The sequence below is a fragment of the Drosophila mauritiana genome, chromosome 3L, assembly GCF_004382145.1.
Source record: "Drosophila mauritiana strain mau12 chromosome 3L, ASM438214v1, whole genome shotgun sequence".
In the NCBI taxonomy this organism is placed as follows: Eukaryota; Metazoa; Arthropoda; class Insecta; order Diptera; family Drosophilidae; genus Drosophila; species Drosophila mauritiana.
The window spans coordinates 3,945,504-3,963,847 of NC_046669.1; the positions used below are offsets into that span (position 1 = coordinate 3,945,504).

The 18,344-nt window shown below is 44.2% G+C and overlaps 4 protein-coding genes across 4 annotated transcripts; 3 read left to right on the forward strand and 1 right to left on the reverse strand.

Moving 5' to 3' along the window:
- The first annotated feature begins 431 nt into the window (after positions 1-431).
- Positions 432-13,179, forward strand: LOC117141260 (WAS/WASL-interacting protein family member 1). Its single transcript, XM_033304630.1, has 4 exons — positions 432-828; positions 10,778-10,940; positions 11,012-11,133; positions 11,190-13,179. The coding sequence occupies exons 1-4, from the start codon at positions 814-816 to the stop codon at positions 12,264-12,266; spliced, it is 1,377 nt and encodes a 458-aa protein (XP_033160521.1). The 5' UTR covers positions 432-813; the 3' UTR covers positions 12,267-13,179.
- LOC117141261 (protein dpy-30 homolog) lies at positions 809-1,460 on the reverse strand. The gene is made up of 2 exons (XM_033304631.1): positions 1,391-1,460; positions 809-1,268 (listed from the first exon to the last, which is right to left on the reverse strand). Exon 2 carries the CDS (start codon positions 1,259-1,261, stop codon positions 965-967), a length of 297 nt encoding a protein of 98 aa, XP_033160522.1. The 5' UTR covers positions 1,262-1,268; positions 1,391-1,460; the 3' UTR covers positions 809-964.
- Positions 13,180-13,263: 84 nt separating the features above from the next.
- Positions 13,264-15,388, forward strand: LOC117141553 (UDP-glucuronosyltransferase 3A1). Its single transcript, XM_033305059.1, has 4 exons — positions 13,264-14,066; positions 14,124-14,533; positions 14,598-14,710; positions 14,771-15,388. Exons 1-4 carry the CDS (start codon positions 13,408-13,410, stop codon positions 15,338-15,340), a joined length of 1,752 nt encoding a protein of 583 aa, XP_033160950.1. The 5' UTR covers positions 13,264-13,407; the 3' UTR covers positions 15,341-15,388.
- A 399-nt stretch (positions 15,389-15,787) lies between these two features.
- Positions 15,788-18,052, forward strand: LOC117139602 (cytochrome P450 302a1, mitochondrial). The gene is made up of 4 exons (XM_033302035.1): positions 15,788-16,395; positions 16,544-17,145; positions 17,205-17,402; positions 17,489-18,052. Exons 1-4 carry the CDS (start codon positions 15,846-15,848, stop codon positions 17,606-17,608), a joined length of 1,470 nt encoding a protein of 489 aa, XP_033157926.1. The 5' UTR covers positions 15,788-15,845; the 3' UTR covers positions 17,609-18,052.
- Positions 18,053-18,344: the final 292 nt, after the last annotated feature.

The following is an 18,344-nucleotide window of genomic DNA, read 5'->3' on the forward strand; positions in this document are numbered from 1 at the left end:
CACGTCGGCTTGAACCTGCTTCGCACTTCAAGATCCAACATGCCAAGGCCGTTGGCAAACCCTTTCGAAAATGAGTGAAGTATTTAACACTCATTTGGCCCAGAGATGCACTGAACCAGCGATGTGGTGTGATCTTTAGACTCAGCCAGCTCGCTGGCAATTAGATGTAATTATTCTATGCAATATGTGCCGCATATGTATGAAGATTTTTTTTCATTTCGATTTTGGCGCGTGACAATTGCGGGTGGGCCTCAAACCGAGAAATCGGCTTACTCGAGAGCTGGAGAGCCAGCCCCCAAAGTAGATTAAATGGGCCCAAGCAGAACTGACTGAATCGAAAATACGACGAACCCAGAGCCGAAGCTTTGGCGCTCGCTTTTGAACCGAAGCGGTTTCGAATTTGAAGTTTTTAAACCGTCAACTAAGCTCGCTGCGAATTTAGTGGCAAACGAGCCAGCCAGTCGACCAGACACACGAGCGCGAGTTTGAAATCGAAAACCTGGCCCAAACTGAAATTCAAAACCGTCGAAACCAAACAGCAGCGATCGCAGATTGCAACGAGCGTGGGCTGCAATCGGAAGTGTAAATATTTGGAAAATAAACAAAAAGCGCAGCAGCCGGAGCTGAAACTAATTGAAAGCCTAACCCGGCTAATTGCCAATAATGAGGATTGCCGAAATTGGCAGCCGCTGAGATAATAGATAATTCGGAAAATCTTGTGCGTGTGTACGGAGCCGTGAAAAGCCAACGGCAAATAAATTGCAAATTAAATCGGGAAAATTAATAACAAGACGAAAGCAGCGAAGGATCACCATGAAATCGTGGCTGGTAAGTGGCCTTTAGTTGTAATCAGCGATAAGTTGTGTACAAGAGTAGTGTTTGGTGTGCGAAACATAAAATCGGCAACAGTTCGTCGTGATAGGGATCAAACAATAAAAATAAAGGGAACACAAGCCAAGGGTAACTAGTTTTCCTCCGCCTTGACCTCGTCGCAGCGGTTCTTGTTCTTCAGCAGATAGGTGGCCAAGTAGCTGACCGGATCACTGGGGCGATCCCGGGCCAAAGCCTGCAGTCCGTGCAGCAAAATGGGGGCCACCGTCTGGTCGAGGTACTGGCGAACCGGCATGGAGCTGGTGTCCGGACGCGGCTTCTGGCAGGCGGCGAACGCATTGATGCCCTCCAACGATTGCTGCGAGTTGGAGTCGTTCTTGGCCACATCTCCGCCGCCATTGACTTCCAGCTCTCCTGGGGAAAACGGCATTGTTGGGCTGAGGGGTAAAATGAAAAATATTACTCCTCATTCGACAATTCACTTTTGTTCAGAAATATAGTATTTAATACTAGATTGTTTTGAAAGTTTAGCAAAATCGTGTTGCTGTACTTTTCTCACCTTTATTTAAAAAATATATAAATTTTGGTTTTTTTTTTGTTTTTTTTTTATTTGAACAGAGTTCTAACTGCTTTGAATGTTGTCATGAAAATGATGTGCCTGTAGGATTTACTTACACAAGCTACCAAAGCAAAATTCATGGCATGCTATGTGGCAGCTAAAAAAAAGATGGTTACACTGATAATAACTTAATATCGATATTATTACAAAATATTAAGGATATTCCTATGTTAAGTGTGCAGCTACAAAATAGGTCGTGTTTAGATATTCAGAGAGTGCAGTTTTGTTTTGTGGTCACCACATCATTTTCTATTGAGTGCCTTCGATGATGTCACCCAGAGTTTTCCCAACACTTTGTCGCCGGCTTTGGCTCGAAATTCAATCACCCTTAGTTGGGTCGTAAATCAGTCCATACTTCCCATAGATAACCGCCTGACCTCGACCCAAAATTTATGTGAAGCGCTTAAGATTTAGGAGCAGCGTTCGGTTTGCTTTGCGGGTTTGGCCAAAGACAAAGTCGGGGGGAATTAGCCGCAGCAATTATCTCCTAAGTGGCTACCAAGTAGCCCCCACTAATTAAGCTAAAGGGGACCAAGTGCAATGCCCATAAATTTACGTGCCCCCCAATCTGCAAACTTGATTACAAAATGCCCCAGCTGGCTGTGGGGCAACCCTTGATCGGTGGGGTGCCATAATCCAGTCGTCGTCAGTCGACGGCGATGTAAACGTGTTCTGAGAGTCGTAAAATCGGCGTAGAATCGCCTGATAAATTGTTTGCTTATGTTTGGCAACACTTTTAAACTTAATTGCCACCTGTAAATCACACAAATCTGCACGCCATCTCACTCGCACCTTCCTCTATAGATTTGTCGCTGCTTTTTTATGCGAAATATATTGAATAATTCATGGGAAGTGATTAACACATATTTCGCTGCGAGAAACCAGAAACCTGTAGTTTTTGACCCATATTTTAGATAATTTTCGCCAGAAATTTGAATACGAATAGAAGCCGGGTCAGAAAACAAATACAGCGGGGGGGTAACACTATATGTTCCTTAACTGTTTTCAAAGGCCTCAATCATTCGGTTTCCACAAAAATCGTGCATTACACGGATGATGGAGGCTTCCCCAGATATCGATCGGCGAAGAGAAGCTAGAGAAGTGAAGAGCCCGCCAAAGGTCACTGGCATCTTATGATGATCATAATGATGATGATGACGCAGACGATTATGTGCTATTCAGATACATCGCACTCCAACTCAGTCGGCGTATCTTGTATCTTTATATCTTCGTTGAAGTGGGCAGCAGCACGTGGGCCTAACATTTGGTTAGTTGTGAAGGGAACTGAGCAAAGGGCCAACTGCAGCCCACAATTGCGCAAATCTCGGGGGAAGAAGAAAAAGATAGCGATATGTAAAGGAAAGAGACCGAGCTTAGTATATGCAAATCAGTTTGAGCGGCATCAAAAACCAAAACAGACGAAACAGAAAGAAATACTCTGGAAACGAACATATAAATACCCTAAATTAATCTTAAATTAAAAAATAATTATTTATTTTTTCACCATTAAATGGTATTAAGCTTCTCCTACCCAAAGTTAAAAAACACCTAAATTAAAATGCTTTAACATAGTAATGCAAGAAATACAAAATACACAAATAATAACAATGTAGAAATGTATAATTAAGTAATAAAAATCCGCTGTTTATGGGCCTGAGTTTCTCTATCCCTTTTGTTACAAAGTGGCTCATGAATATATCACACCCCATTCTAGGGCACTCAAAGAAAACAAAAACAGAGCACGGCTAAATTAGAGCAACTGAATTAATTAGCGCAGTGGAATCACTTGCCACATTTTACTTTTATTATTTATGCGACCTTGAGGGAGATAGCCTGGTCAAAAAAAAAAAAAAACGAGGGAGCTGGCGGAGTGACAAAAATAAATTCAAATTGTCTTTGCCATTTTGTTTCGCACTTTTCTTCGCTTTGGACACCTTAAAGGTAAACTCGAAACATAAAACAGATTAGTTGCCCTATGATAATTATGCAAGACTCTCCCAGATGGATTGATATATGGGCGTCCGATTTCTGCTTCTCATGTTTTTCATTTCACAATTGCCCATTATTAAATATCATTTCAAATGGAACCGCCCCTGCCGGCGGCTAATTCGCGTTTTGTTTTTCTGCATTTCACGCATAAATTATTTGGCCATAAACTGTTTTGGCCACAGTCGAGTCGATCGATGATGCTGCAACTTTTTTTCTGGCCACATTCCGAGATATCGTTTTATTCCAGACGCTGACCCAATTCCTTTTCTTCGTCCAGAGAAGGTGGCTAATTTTCTTGGCCACTCGACTGAATTCTATCACGGTTCACACGCCGTAGAAGTTTGCACTGTTTTTTTTAATGGCCTTCTTAACAAATTAGCAACAGCTGCTGTTTTGCAGTCGAATGGGAAGCGGATCCAAATGCGGTCACAGCCATAAGTGGCGGGTCACCTCAGCAGTGAGAAGTGAGTGATGTGGGAAGATGTTCTGGGTGAGACTCGGCGGCAATTAATCCATTAGGTCACCCATGAGAGTACGGGTAATAAATGTTTCAATTTTAGTGGCCACTTTCTGGGTAAACTACATATAATTATAGAGAATATTTCGTTTCGTAATAAATCGAATTCATAGTTGCAACCACAATACTTAAAAATGTTAGTTCCAAAGTATCTTATTTTGAACTGCAACTGCATTTGTCAATGTGACAGCATGCTACAGATATAATTATTTAAATTTCCATAGGGTGTTGGCCTGGAATCCTTCGGCTCACAATTATATTTCCTTGTCACACTTCTGTCTGCAACGCCCCGAATTTTTGACTGCGCATAAAGCTATCTGGCTATCTGACAGTTCGCAGTTGTTAGAGTGCAAACGAGGCAACCACGCTCGCAGGCAGCGACAATCAGAGGCACTTTTGCCCACACAAGAACTGACAGCGAGCGAGGAACAATGTCGCCAGTTGATCGGGGAGAATAAGAAATATATGCAGAGATACTCAGCGTATAATATGAGTGAGTCCCACGCATGGGACACCAGTTGAATGCCAGATGAGGGAGCTGCAGAGGGGCTATAGATGCTAATCAATCCGCTTGGCATCGAAAGTATGCCAAAGTCAGTCGGCTTGCCTGGCCCTTTTTCACATTTTCCCAACCCAGTGGCAATGGAAATTTCACACGGCAAAAAATTATCGGTATCAAATTGCGAATAAAAAAAATAGATATGCTTTATTTGAGTATATATTTCTTTCAAGTGCATCGGTTCGAAAGTAAAACACACAAAGCAATTATCACACATAGCTGGTATTTTTGCATATACCGCTGACACAGATGGCGCCCGAACAGGGACAGGTGGCTGCCAAAAAATGCGGCTTTTCCCACACAGCAGCTAAACGCTTTCCGCCGGAGTTCATTTACACGCAGCGCGCAAAACAGAGTCGAATTCAGCGCCGGCAATTACTATGATTAATTTCGCTTGATATGTGCATCGGGCTCTGGACTCTTGGCTTTTCGGAGGCCCAGCTCAGGCGCAATTATGAAATACGCCTAAGCGTTTGGTGGGGGCTTTTGAGAAAGAAGCCAGGCTAGGTGGTGTTTGGTTGCATGCCCGCACGCTGACAATGAAAATTGGGCGAAAGAAGGGGCTGGGTGGGGAGAAACAGCAGTTTATACAACACGAAATTAAAACACGAGCGAGCAATGAACAACTGCCTGCATTGGCCCATGTCGAAGTAAGTCGAAGAAGTCGGATCGAAGTCGCAGCTGAGCTGAAAATTAATGCGATAGCAATGTGCTCGTGCAGCTTTCACTCTCTTTTGGGGCCGAATGTCAGCCGGCTGGGGTATTTTTATTCCATTTGCTTCGCTTTTTTTGGCCACCGTTTCTGGGGCTGAGATTGGGTCGCCCATAGCCGCCCAATTGGAGCAGACGAGGAGCAGCACAGCTCCCACAGCTGCCAACCGCCAACTGCCAAGTGCCAAGTGCAGTGCCAAATTGCGGAAACATTTTTGGCGACGAAGCGCGAAGCGACGCGCAAAAAAGCCAACGCGCAAAACAAAAGACTTAAGACACGAACTGGCCGAGATGGGTGGATGAATCAACAGCTGGCGGCGCCGTTTGGTGCCACATCAGGTGGATTTTCCACTTGGTTAGCGGGCCACACTTTTCCTCTCCATCAACTCCCCGCCACCAGATGTCGACCTTCATCATGGGGCATTACCCAACGCCGATCAACTCAAAGAAACTCCACTCCGCTTAGTTAGTTCCACTCTTTCACGCCTCGGCAAATTGGGCGCAGCCGAGTCGGAAGATCGGAAGGCGCCCAGAACAGACGCTGTCTGGCTCAGGTTCTTGTTGTGCAACTGATTTATTGGGCAACTTATCTATCGTAGATTCTTCTCAGCTAATATTTAAATGTATGAAACAACCGAATGGTTAAATATATTATTGTCCCTAATAATGAGCTCATTGCGTAATTGCTCATAAAACTAGATTATCTGCACTCCGCCCAAAATCTATAAAAAAGTGCATAAACTACGAAACATAAATTTCATTCTATACGACTAGTTACAATTTCCAATTATAGTCAGCTCTACAATCAATTGTGGGTGCTATGTAGAGCTGAAAAAAAACATAAAACTAAAGTAAAACCAACTTGTTTAGTGCGCTTTTCATTCTCGTTATGCAACCGTGTAACTCATTATGCAATTTGAATAATTGTGTCAACTGAACAAAAGTGAAATGTGTCGGAAGTGTCGCCTGGTGGAAAACTTTTGGCGCCGCTTCGGTTGCCAGCTGTTGAGTTCATAGCTCTGCCCCTGAGTGGTCCGCCCACGTTCGTCGCTTCTGGATGACCTTGCCGCTTTGGGGCGGCACACATAAACCATATGCATATGACCATTTGTGCTTCAATAATTGTTTATGGCTCTCGATGATGAACATTTGTTTTGACAGTCGCCCAATGCATGTCAATTGCATGATTATCGCTTAATTATCAATTCCATTCTGGTGCTTTGCGTTTTGTGTGTTCCGTTCTGTTTCGTTTCGCTTCGTTCTATGCGTGACTATTGGGGATTTCACACGTCGCATCCACTTTTCAAATTACAACACCCATCCACGCAACACTCACTCGAATAATCGAGTTATCACACCGCGAGTGCCGCAAATATGGAGAGCAGCAGCTTTAAAATGATGCAATAAATTGCAGTGCAAAATGTGGTTAGAGCTGGTTTGGATAAGTGCGGGTTATGCCAAGAATGTAAGCGAATCGAATTAGGAATACTTCGTAATTTCTATCATTATTGATACGGGTTTCTTCAGTAGAATAGCTTGGATGTAGAAATTTTAGGAATATATCTTTAACTATTACTAGTTCCATCGAAACTCAGTGTATGATGATTCTATAAAATCGATCTACTAATATGATTCAGTAAGAGTGAGATCCGAATCAAGTTGCACATTCTTTGCGTGCAGTTGACTGATAAATTCTATAAATAGAGATTAGCAACAGGCAGCAGCTGTCTGGTAGAGAACTGGGTTACTTAGGGGCTGTAAATCAACTATCGGTAGTGGTTTGGACCACAGCCGGATCGGATGAAGTGCCTCTGAATGGGACAAACAAGACAGGCAGCTTGCTGCGTGGTCGCCTTCGTTGGTTATTCAATTCAGGGGCGGGTTCTGGGAGCCCACACTCTTGACTTGGCCATAGTTGGAGCCTGGCCCAAAGGCATGGCTGCTGATCGTAGACACCATTAAGTGGATTGTATAACTGCTTACAATGTTCCTATAAATTTTATGTACTGTTTTTGTTTTTGCTTGGTGGGGCCTCCAAGACAAACAGGAAATGCCGCAGCCAAAAAATCGTTGACCGAAAAAGGCAAGCACTTTTTTGTTGGCTTTTACTCTTTTAGTTTTTTGTTGTTTAGTTTTTTTTTCGATTTTTTGCAAGTTACGAAAAGTCAAACAACTAACGAAATTTAATACAATTTTGTACGGCAGATTGTTGTTGCTTGTCAGCTGCTTCCCACCGCCAAAAATCTGCGGACTTTGCTCGAAATCTGACAGCGAGCTGTCAGTCAGAATTTCAATTCCCCTCCGATTTGCCCCTTGCGAAATATCCGAGTGGGTGTTTTCTATCCGTGAGGCACTCAAATATCTTTCGGCTGCTCTTAGTGTAATTCAATAGTCGCGTTTGCTGTTGGCGGGTCGCATTCTTGGAATTGATTGTGCCTAATGAAATGTTTCATTAGCGGAATATAGGGTTTCATGTTGTGCGCGGCTGCAGTGTTTGTGGAATTTGAGCAATTAGAAATTATTACCTGCTTCGGTTAGCAGCTGACGGAGCTTAACAAGATTATTGACACAGCTTATTGACACGCTGTTTGTGACTTGTTATTATTTCATAAAATTTTGACAATAATATAAAAGTCCCCGCTCAGTGGGAAGTAATATCAGTTTAATAGCTTAATCACAAAATTAATTGACAGAGAGTCATATACTTTTAAAGTCCTCCAAGTTTGTGTCTTAAGTCTTTTGTTTAAGCTTTGACTAGTATATATTATATAATAGAATGAATTTGCTGTATAAAATGCAGATATAATATTATTGATCAAATATCATACATAAATATAATAGTGCGGGTGACACAGTTGAAATGATTCATCGTTGTTGTTCTTAAGCTCTGTAAGTTCGTGTCTTGAGTCTTTTGATATTAGCTGGAACTGGATTTTCCATTTTTGGAAATCTGTTTTCGATTTCATTTTTTACTTAGAATTCCAAAACGGCGCTAAATATGAATCAGCATAGTTTTTCCTCATAACATGTAAGCAAATATTTTCTGTGGGTTTTCCGGCCATCTGATTCATGCTACTTGTCTGGAAAATAATTTATTGAAAGCGGATTTGGCCACAACTTGGCCATGCTGGACATTCATATCGCGCAACTGCAACATGAACTAAATTTTCCACAGCCGATTTCTGTGGGTTTTCATGCCACATGATTCACGGCATCCATCCCGCAGGCGGAAGCAGCCATCAGCCGCATAATCAAATTGAAATCGGGGAAATAGTCGGGTAGAAATCCATCACCACATGCACACTCCCCAGCGAGTATGCAAAAACACTCCCCGAAAAATAAAATTAAAACCACCAAATCGGAACCAATCCAACTGAGCCAAAACAAATACTATCCATGTGAGTCGGCTATGGGGATCGATTTGAAAGGCTATGGGCTTCATTAGCTCTTTGTTCGTGCCCAGAATGCAGGCAAAAATAAAGCATTAACATAAAATTGGAATTTTCTTTGCTTCATTTATCATCTCCGGTGGATTTGGAGCGAGCTGTGATCGTAATTGGAGTGGGTTTTAATTAAAAAGTGAACTGTGATCAGGCGAAGGTCACCAACAATGGGGAATTATGATTGCTTTGTTTCTAGCATTTTGCAGAATTCTTTGTTCAGCTCGGGTTTTTGGGGTCAGCTGAGCAATTTTGGGTTGCGTAAGTTACAAAAGAGGGGGGGTCCGAAGTGGGTGAAGAGGCTGCGGGGGCGAGATGGTTGCGCAACGGAAAGAAACTCTTTTTTTTATGTTTTGTTACCGTTTCGACAGGCAGCAGCACAACAACAAACGTCTGACAATAAAGTAAACAAAATTGCGCGCCAAGGAAAACGTGATTTTCCACTTTTGATCGCGCCCAAAAGGAGTTCGCCGCATCTCGGGCGATTCTCACGTAACCAAAGCCTCTGCGGCAACAACTCCAAATGTGCAACATATGTTGCAGAGTGGAGAGTCCCGGCAGCCAAGCTACCAACCGGTTGGCTTAAAACTGGCAGCTCGGGCTCCCAAATCGGGCCAGCAAATTTCATTCAGAGAGATGAAGCCCCGCTGGTGGCCACTTTTACTCTCGTTTTGGGCAAACACAGCGGAAACAGTCGCAATAATTTGCTCGCAATTTAATTCGTTGCGTTGGGCGATCAAATAAATCTCTATCTGGCCGCACGGAGCTTGTAGATACTTTTATTTATGGGCACCGCGACTCAGACACGCGAATTTCTCACAAATAGACGCCAATTTGCTATAGTTTTTTTGGGGGTGTGGTTGGGAAACTGACAGAGTTTTGTTGGTACATTATGTCATTGGTTTTAGGTGAAAATTCAATTAGCTGTCATGGAAACAACATAACGATTACTACCAAGAATTACTTAAATGCTAAATTTTTTAACAAGGATAGAATCAGTTATGACATATTATGTTTGGTATGCAATTTGAATATTATTTAAAAAGTTTAACGTGGGAGTACGCAGAAAAGTGTTTGGGAGGACTTACACTCTTGTGCTGACGTAATGCCTGTCTCCTTAATTTATGATTAATGGTCAAGTTTAGTCAGATGACAGAGTCATAAATCAATGATATAATATGCACATATCTTACCAAGGTGGGGCGAATAAAGTTCCCCCCTTAAGGAAAGTTCATTCTTCGCGGTTCAATTATTTTGATTATTCTGAAAAGTGTCCCAGCAACAATTAATTAAAGCGCCATAAATTGCGTCGAGCCAAGACGTACATATAGTATCGCCCCAAACGAGCACGAAATTATAATAAAAATGTCAGCGGCTGCCGAAATTAGCCAGTAAACTTGGCTCATAGCCGCTCCACCCACACCGAAGCCCCCTCCGCCTTTTTTAGCCCATGGAAATTTATGACGGAATGCTAAAGTAATTGAAGCGTAAATGATTAAACGTGCGGGTGGCTCATACATTAGAATAATTGCCAGAAGTATTATTATTCGAGCTCCAACCTTAACCATGAGCGCGGGCAGGTCGGCTATAATGCCAATCCCAAGTAAAACCAAATCGAGTCATCTGCATTACACATACGCCACGTGAACCGGTTCGATTCGCCCGCTGCTGATGTCGTTATCTATTCAGCTGCTACTGGTGGCGATGTTGATGCCGTGGAAAACACTTTCACATACTGCATTTCCGCACGCTGAATACTGAAATGTTGCACAACCGCATCTCGTGCCATTGATTCCTCTCTGACCAGTGTCACCTTGACTCTGAAACATGCCACACACTGGGAGAAATATCTTGTAATGCATTTTATTTGCGGTGCTTACTCAAAATTAATGGCGGGAAATCACAATGATACTAAATACGTGTTGGTACACATAAACCAAATATTGTTTTCCCCACTGGACATGAGTTGCCCCACCGGAAAGCCGCCAATGGATAGATGACTGCCTGCTTTGGCTTGGGGCAGCTGCCGGCGGATGTGATTAGTGACCAATCCTCGATACATTACCCCCCATAAAAACTATGATCGCAACTCATCGAAACTTTCCTTTCAGCTGGCTCTGGTGGCCCTGGCAGCAGTTGCATCTGGCAGCCAGACTCCCAGTCCGAATCAATACCATATCCAGACGGACGAGGGACCGGAGCGCTACTTCCGCTTCCAAACGGACAGCGGGCAGTTCCGCAAGGAGAAGCGGCTGCAGGATGGCACAGTCATCGGTGAGTGATCAACGGTGTCCATAGTGGGAAAGTACATTGAACTAATTGATTACCGAGTTTGCTTTCGACAGGAACTGAGGCCTGGATCGATGCGGCGGGTTATCTGCGACAGAAGGACTACATCGCCGATAAGCAGGGATACAGGATACTGAAGTCCAAGACCATCTACGTGGGCCTAGGAAGGGCCGTTGAGGTAGGACTATTCGACTCTCAAATAAAAGAATTACTTAAATAAATATTGTTTCCTAGGACGCCATCAAATCCACCAAGGCGGCGCCAGCTCAATCGGGTGTCCTAGTGCATGGCGGCTCCTCGGGATCTTCGGCCAACAGTCTGGGCAGTTATCGACGTCCCAGTTATGGATACATTTCCAGCACCACGTCCACTACCACTCCTGCTCCATATCCGCCACCAGCTCTACTGGACGTCGAGGACTCTGGCGCAGGCAAGCTAAATTACTTGCCACCCGAACAAGCGGCCAAGATTGAGCCACAATCACAGCTCGGATTCGATCACTATCCGGATGAGTTGCCACGGGCGAGGGATCAGCTATTGTCGCCTCTTCCAGCCACGCCCCTGAGCCCACTGGTGGACATCCATTCCAATGGTGACCCTGTCCAGGACTTGGAACTGAATGCCATCAATGTGTACGACGCTGAAGCGGATCGAGCCTTCGGTCACGGGCAATTTGGATCGGTCATAAGTTCGACTACGGCCAGACCTCCATCGCTGGATATGCTACCACCACTGAGTGCCCACAGGCGTCGTCTGCGTCCGCGTCCGACTCCAGCTCCCGTAGCCATTGTTTCCAGCACACCAGCACCCATTTCTGGTGGAGATTTGTATGGCTACTCCACGCCACAGCCATTCGCTGCCCCTGCCTATCAATTCGCACCGCCAGCCACATCCTCCACCACGGGATATGGCTACTATCCGCCTCCGCAATCCCCAGTGGATGTGAACTCCCTGGAGGCGGCACTTCTTCCGCCCCTGCCATCCAGCTCACACAGAAGACGCCTGCGTCCAAGGCCAGTCCAGAGTAATCACCTCGATGGGTTAGCCGCGTCCGAATACGATGGCGTGGGAGTGACCCGCAATGGATTCCGCTATGTGCTGCCCAAGCAGTACCATGAGGAGGAAACGAATCCATCGGACGGAAAGCGAGCGGGCAGCTTTGGCTACGTGGATCCCTTCGGAATCCGGCGGGTGGTGTACTATAACGCAGCTCCCGGCAGGGGATTCGTCCATCGGAATAACAACCAGTTTGTGGGCGCCAATGGAGCGCCATACGATTCTCCGGGTCCGGCGCAGCTGGTCAACGAATAGATAGTAGAGAATAGGATCATTCATGGAGATTAGTGTGGGTCGATTTATTTTGTCAGCGATTTTTGGGTTATTCAAAAAGTTAAGGGGATAGGAATCTAATAAATCTGGGTAATTTGTATTCTTCCAAAAGATTTTCTATTAAAGCTAGAAATGAAATCCACATAGTGAAATTAATATAATATTTATGTCATGTGATAAATTTTAAATGGATGTTGAGTATTTAATCAAATTGATATTTCGAAGCTAGACCTATAAGTGAGGTTCTAAAGATTTGTCCAAGTAAGTCCACCCACCCAAGCCGGGTAAATCGACCCACTCTAATGAAGGTGCTGCACGTATCCCGAATCCCGACTCACTCAACGAGGCACCAAAACTAACCGTAGAACCTCAACCAAGGGGAATCCCCCACTTACGATTAACCTGTACATAAAACCACGCTTAAAGCTTTCCATTCTCAAGGTCCCACTCTTTTTTTTTTTCTCTACTGCACGCACACACACAAAGAAAACGACATCTGTGTTAATTAATTTAATGCTTAATCACATCCAAATGTAACATAATTTATAAATCGAAACACTGTGCAATTAGCGCTTAGAATAAGTTCATTAGGGGTACTCACTGCCGCACACGAAATTTAGATTGTGTAAGTGATTGGGGAGAAATCGATTCACGTATTAATCTTGCCATATTAACAAAAAGTAAATTAATAAAACTCTCTGTTCATCACTTGGAACTCCCCATTCTGCCCCTTAGCGTAATTTATAAATAAACAATAAAAATAACTATAGCCGTTTTTTGGCCAATAGCTGTTCATTTCCGAGGAATGAATACCCGTTGCCTAAAAACCTTAGCCATGTATTGCGAAAATTGTTATTGTTAAGCAGTTTAAAGACAATAAAAAACGTATTTAAATCATAAATAGTTATTGTATTTTACTTATTGCTGAGTAAGTCTATGCCCAAAACTTCACTCAGTTGCTAGCGTTTTTAACCGATTCCCCATAATTCCACTGATATCGAGGGAAAACAAATCCGATTGAAACCTTATCGGCTCGACAAACACATTAACCGGTCAATCTTATCGGGTGATGCCACCCAAACAACCCACAAAGGTGACTCAGTAGTGAAAAGTAATTGGAGCAATGAGGGCCTTGTTTCTACTCCCGGTGTTCATGCTTTTGGGCAGGTTTTGCTCCCTGGAGGCGGCAAATATCCTGTGCTTGGTGAGCACGGCCAAGCACAACAATCCCGGCTGGTCGAAGCCCCTTTTCGACGCCCTCTTGGCCAATGGTCATAGCCTACTGGTCATCAGTACAGCCCCCAATCCGGAGCCAAAGAAGCAAGTGGACGGTCTAGTGTACTTCCATTTTCCCAACGAATACGATGTGATGAAGAGGCACTTCCTCCTTGAGGAACCGCGCGAGTACATGAATATGGTGACCCTCAATCAGCTGCTGGTGTGGTACGAGGTCCTCTTGGGCAGCTGCCGTGCTCTCCTCAACTCGGATACCATGAGCAGCAAGATGCCGGAGCTGCGCGCCCAACTGTGCATGGAATATGATCTGATCATTACGGATGTCACCCAAGGCATTGAGTGCTTCATGGATTTGGTGTCCGGCTGGCGTTCTAAGCCAGTTCTTGGCTTGAGTGCTGGTAAGCTCACGCCGGACCTTATGTCCCTACTCCGAGCGGAAAACACCATAAATGCGGCCCGGATTCCACACTATATTAGCCCAGTTCCCAAGAATATGGGCTTCTTGAACAGACTTCACAACCATATCATGTACTATGCAGAGCCACTGTGAGTTCAGAAATCATCTACTACTATTCCCAATGATCATACTATCCCAATCACTAGGATTCACTTAGTGGTCACTCGTCCTGTTCTTAGTCAACTAATGAAGGCGGAAAATGGTTTCCCCTATCTACAATTAGTGCTCCTAAATACCCATCCAACCTTGGATTATGTTCAGAACCTTCCGCCCGGAGTCATTGAAGTGGGTGGTCTCCACATCAAGAAGCAGAACAGTCCTCTGCCCGGGTATATACAAGAATTCACGGAGAAGTTCATCGACGGCATCGTGTACATCAATATGCCCTATATTGAGTATATGAATGGCCAGGGATTGAAGGCTATGTATACGATGATTCATGACAATCCCAGTGTTGCCTTTATATGGAATGTGGAGCAACTAGAGCAGTTGCCCGCCAAGAAACCAAATCTGTTGACGCTCCATGTGAATCAATCATTACAGCAAGACATCCTGGGTAGGTTTCGTATTTTTCACGTCATAAAAAGAATAAGAAACATACTTTTGTTTATGACAATCAGCTATGCGGTACGTCAAGGGATTCCTGAATCATGGAGATAGCTTCAGTCTTCAGGAGGCGATTCACTATGGAGTGCCCGTCGTCGTGCTTCCCCTTAAACTAGAGGAATTTAATGTGAGTTTATTTGGTATTTCTATTAATTATCTTATATCATATTACATTTACATTTTGCAGAATGCCCAACGTGTAATGGAACGCAACTTGGGAGTGATGCTTCAGGCCAAGAAATTTAACCAAAGCTCCCTGTCGGATGCCCTCACGCGAATCCTGGATGAGGAACGTTTCACAAGTGCCCTCTACCAGGCCCAGTTGAAGTTCCGGACCCGTCCACAATCCGCCCTGGAACTGGCTGTATGGCATGTGGAACAACTTATCGCCGAACCACGACTATTTAAACATTTCGCACAAACTGAGGCGTTAGCCCAAAATTTCTGCGTGGCCAATTCCCTAGATGTCCTGACCGTGCCTCTCATTGTTCTCCTGGCTGCGGTGGTATCTTTGGCCAACTTGGTCTACGTCTTATACACTGGAGGATCCAAAGGTCAACGTTCTTTCGAAAAAACAGTACCCAAAAAACCTAAGAAGTCAAAAAAGAGCTCCAAGACTGATAAGGTACCCATGAATGTAACACTCAAACTAGAAACCACCGAATTAATGGAAGATCTAAATGATGAGATTCTCGAGGGGGAGGAGCAACTGCTCAAAGGGGAAGAAAAGCCCCTCGAGGAAAAGAAAGAAGACTAAATGTTTGCTCATGTACCAAAAAAGACTGCGAATAAATAATTGTAACGATCTCCGCAACATCAATTCATTAATTTGGCAAAGCCCATTTCAGGTATTTTGACCTACATGTTATTAATTTATACGATGCCTTTTGGCAAAATATCATATTTGGAGAAAAATCAATTAAAATGCAAATCAAACATGAGGTGAAGCTATATGCTTGGGGTCTATTCCCCTTCTTGTTTAAACTTTCTAGCTAGATCAATAAAAACGTACAGCCGAAAAGTATACCTTTCTTTTTAAGAAAATGCTATTCCCATTTTGGCTCTCTTAATTTAAAGAGCGTACGTATCTAAAATAAATCCCCTCAGGTAGGTAGATTCACCACAGGTAGGCACAACTTCTATCCCAGAGTGCGTTTAATGCCTTTTCCCAAATGCTGAGCCGGCAATAAAACCCTCAGACCCACGTAGTCTCCAGTGCATTTCGAGAATTTGCCGCGAAAAGACCAGACAATCGACGAAAAATGCTGACCAAACTGTTAAAGATTAGCTGCACCTCGAGGCAGTGCACCTTTGCCAAGCCGTATCAGGCGATTCCAGGACCACGAGGACCCTTTGGAATGGGTAACCTTTACAACTACCTGCCCGGAATCGGATCCTATTCCTGGCTAAGGTTGCACCAAGCCGGCCAGGATAAGTATGAGAAATATGGCGCAATTGTGAGGGAAACTATAGTTCCCGGGCAGGACATCGTCTGGTTGTACGATCCCAAGGACATAGCTTCGCTGCTCAACGAGCGGGATTGTCCGCAGAGAAGAAGTCACCTGGCACTGGCCCAATATCGCAAGAGCCGACCGGATGTCTATAAAACCACCGGCTTGCTGCCCACCAATGGTCCGGAATGGTGGCGTATACGTGCCCAGGTGCAAAAGGAGCTGAGTGCTCCAAAGAGTGTGCGGAACTTCGTTCGCCAAGTGGATGGAGTCACCAAGGAGTTCATTCGATTTCTACAAGAATCTCGCGATGGTAGTGCCATTGATATGCTGCCCAAGCTCACCAGATTGAATTTGGAATGTGAGTAGATCTGAATTGGAAATGTGCTAATTTTCGGTAGATTTCAATTTCTTGAATTTCATGGAGTTCTTAGATATCTGGCTTGGATGTATTAGTTGAATTGCAAAGAAAACATAAATTTGTAGTCAAATGATCACTTTCTTTTCAGTAACGTGTCTGCTCACCTTTGGAGCCCGTCTGCAGTCTTTTAGTGCCCAGGAACAAGCTCCTAAATCCCGATCCACCCGCTTGATGGATGCGGCAGAGACCACCAATAGCTGCATCCTGCCCACAGATCAGGGCCTGCAGCTGTGGCGATTCCTAGACACACCTAGCTTTCGAAAACTAAGCCAGGCCCAATCATATATGGAGGGTGTGGCCCTGGAGTTAGTGGAGGAGAATGTTAGGAATGGTTCAGTGGGATCTTCACTAATCTCGGCTTATGTTAAAAATCCCGAGCTTGATCGCAGTGACGTGGTGGGCACTGCAGCAGATTTGCTCTTGGCTGGCATCGATACCACCTCGTATGCCTCGGCATTTCTGCTCTATCACATAGCTCGAAATCCGGAGGTGCAGCAAAAACTGCACGAGGAGGCCAAGAGAGTGCTTCCGAGTGCCAAGGACGAGCTATCCATGGATGCCCTACGAACTGACATCACCTATACGAGGGCTGTCCTCAAGGAATCACTTCGCTTGAATCCCATTGCGGTAGGCGTGGGCAGGATTCTTAATCAGGATGCGATCTTCAGTGGCTACTTTGTGCCAAAGGGGGTCAGTGTATAGACAAATATTTTTTAATTATACATCTAAATGGTATAATCCCTCGCCAGACCACCGTTGTGACCCAGAACATGGTAGCCTGCCGGCTGGAGCAGCACTTTCAGGATCCGCTGCGCTTCCAACCAGATCGATGGCTCCAGCACCGTAGTGCCCTCAATCCCTATCTGGTCCTTCCTTTCGGTCACGGAATGCGGGCCTGCGTCGCCCGCCGTTTGGCCGAGCAGAATATGCACATTTTGCTTCTCAGGGTGAGCTAACGGAAACAGATCAGCACTTTGCGGTCCCCAAAATAATGTCCAATTGTTTATTCCATGGAATCGATTTGCATTTTCAGCTGCTGCGTGAATACGAATTGGTTTGGAGTGGCTCCGATGGTGAGATGGGTGTGAAGACCCTGTTGATAAATAAACCCGATGCTCCAGTGCTGATCGATCTGCGATTGCGTAAGGAGTAGGTTATTAGGTATAAGTCGCCAGAGCATTAAGACTGAGATACCAGACTTGCGTCACGTTTAAATAATTCGTTTATTAATTATTTTAAATTAGCTCATAATTATAATTAGTGTAAATTATATATAACTAGACTTGCATTTAATGTGATTGAAAGGCTGTGGGTGTTTTGGTCTAAGTACTAAAGAGAACGACAAAAAGGCATTCACCGAAAATTCATCCAAAGGGGTATACTAGATAGGGTTGCCAAGTACTCGAACAACGGGCATGTGGGTTGCCATTCCACAGAAGATTGCTTATTTTGTTAACCAGATATTTTCTTCGAGTATTTTGTGCTTTCTTTTTGTATACATGGTTCCGGCATGACAACCCAATTTTGGGGTAATGTGTAATTATGCTTGACTAAATATTCCAGTACAATGTTTAGTTAAATATATACTCGTAATGCAGTTCGTTTCTATATATGGCTCTATAAAAGTGGTCCGACCAATCCCCATCATTCCCTCCTACTCCCTTCCTGCCTTAAGCTCGACTCGAGTGAAAACCGCACATGTACAAACTATATAGACTACTACCTGTTTCGCTCTTGTCCAAGATCAAGTCAAAAATATATGTGTGTGTGAGGCTATATACTGCTATATACTGATACTCGTACGATACTAGTCTGATCTAACCTATAAGGACTTTGGTTGTTTGCCGCACTACACGCTAGGATGATTGGTGAAAAAATACATTCAGATA

What these genes read in the sequence shown, in the direction of transcription:
- LOC117141553 (XM_033305059.1), top strand. Translation starts at nt 13,408, where the DNA reads ATGAGGGCCTTGTTTCTACTCCCGGTGTTCATGCTTTTGGGCAGGTTT. An exon ending in ATGTACTATGCAGAGCCACT is followed by an intron (nt 14,067 to 14,123) that starts GTGAGTTCAGAA and finishes CCCAATCACTAG; the next exon opens with GATTCACTTAGTGGTCACTC. An exon ending in TTAAACTAGAGGAATTTAAT is followed by an intron (nt 14,711 to 14,770) that starts GTGAGTTTATTT and finishes TACATTTTGCAG; the next exon opens with AATGCCCAACGTGTAATGGA.
- LOC117141260 (XM_033304630.1), top strand. An exon ending in GCAGGATGGCACAGTCATCG is followed by an intron (nt 10,941 to 11,011) that starts GTGAGTGATCAA and finishes TGCTTTCGACAG; the next exon opens with GAACTGAGGCCTGGATCGAT. An exon ending in GCCTAGGAAGGGCCGTTGAG is followed by an intron (nt 11,134 to 11,189) that starts GTAGGACTATTC and finishes ATTGTTTCCTAG; the next exon opens with GACGCCATCAAATCCACCAA.
- LOC117141261 (XM_033304631.1), bottom strand. Translation starts at nt 1,261, where the DNA reads ATGCCGTTTTCCCCAGGAGAGCTGGAAGTCAATGGCGGCGGAGATGTG.
- LOC117139602 (XM_033302035.1), top strand. Translation starts at nt 15,846, where the DNA reads ATGCTGACCAAACTGTTAAAGATTAGCTGCACCTCGAGGCAGTGCACC. An exon ending in CACCAGATTGAATTTGGAAT is followed by an intron (nt 16,396 to 16,543) that starts GTGAGTAGATCT and finishes CTTTCTTTTCAG; the next exon opens with TAACGTGTCTGCTCACCTTT. An exon ending in GCTACTTTGTGCCAAAGGGG is followed by an intron (nt 17,146 to 17,204) that starts GTCAGTGTATAG and finishes ATCCCTCGCCAG; the next exon opens with ACCACCGTTGTGACCCAGAA.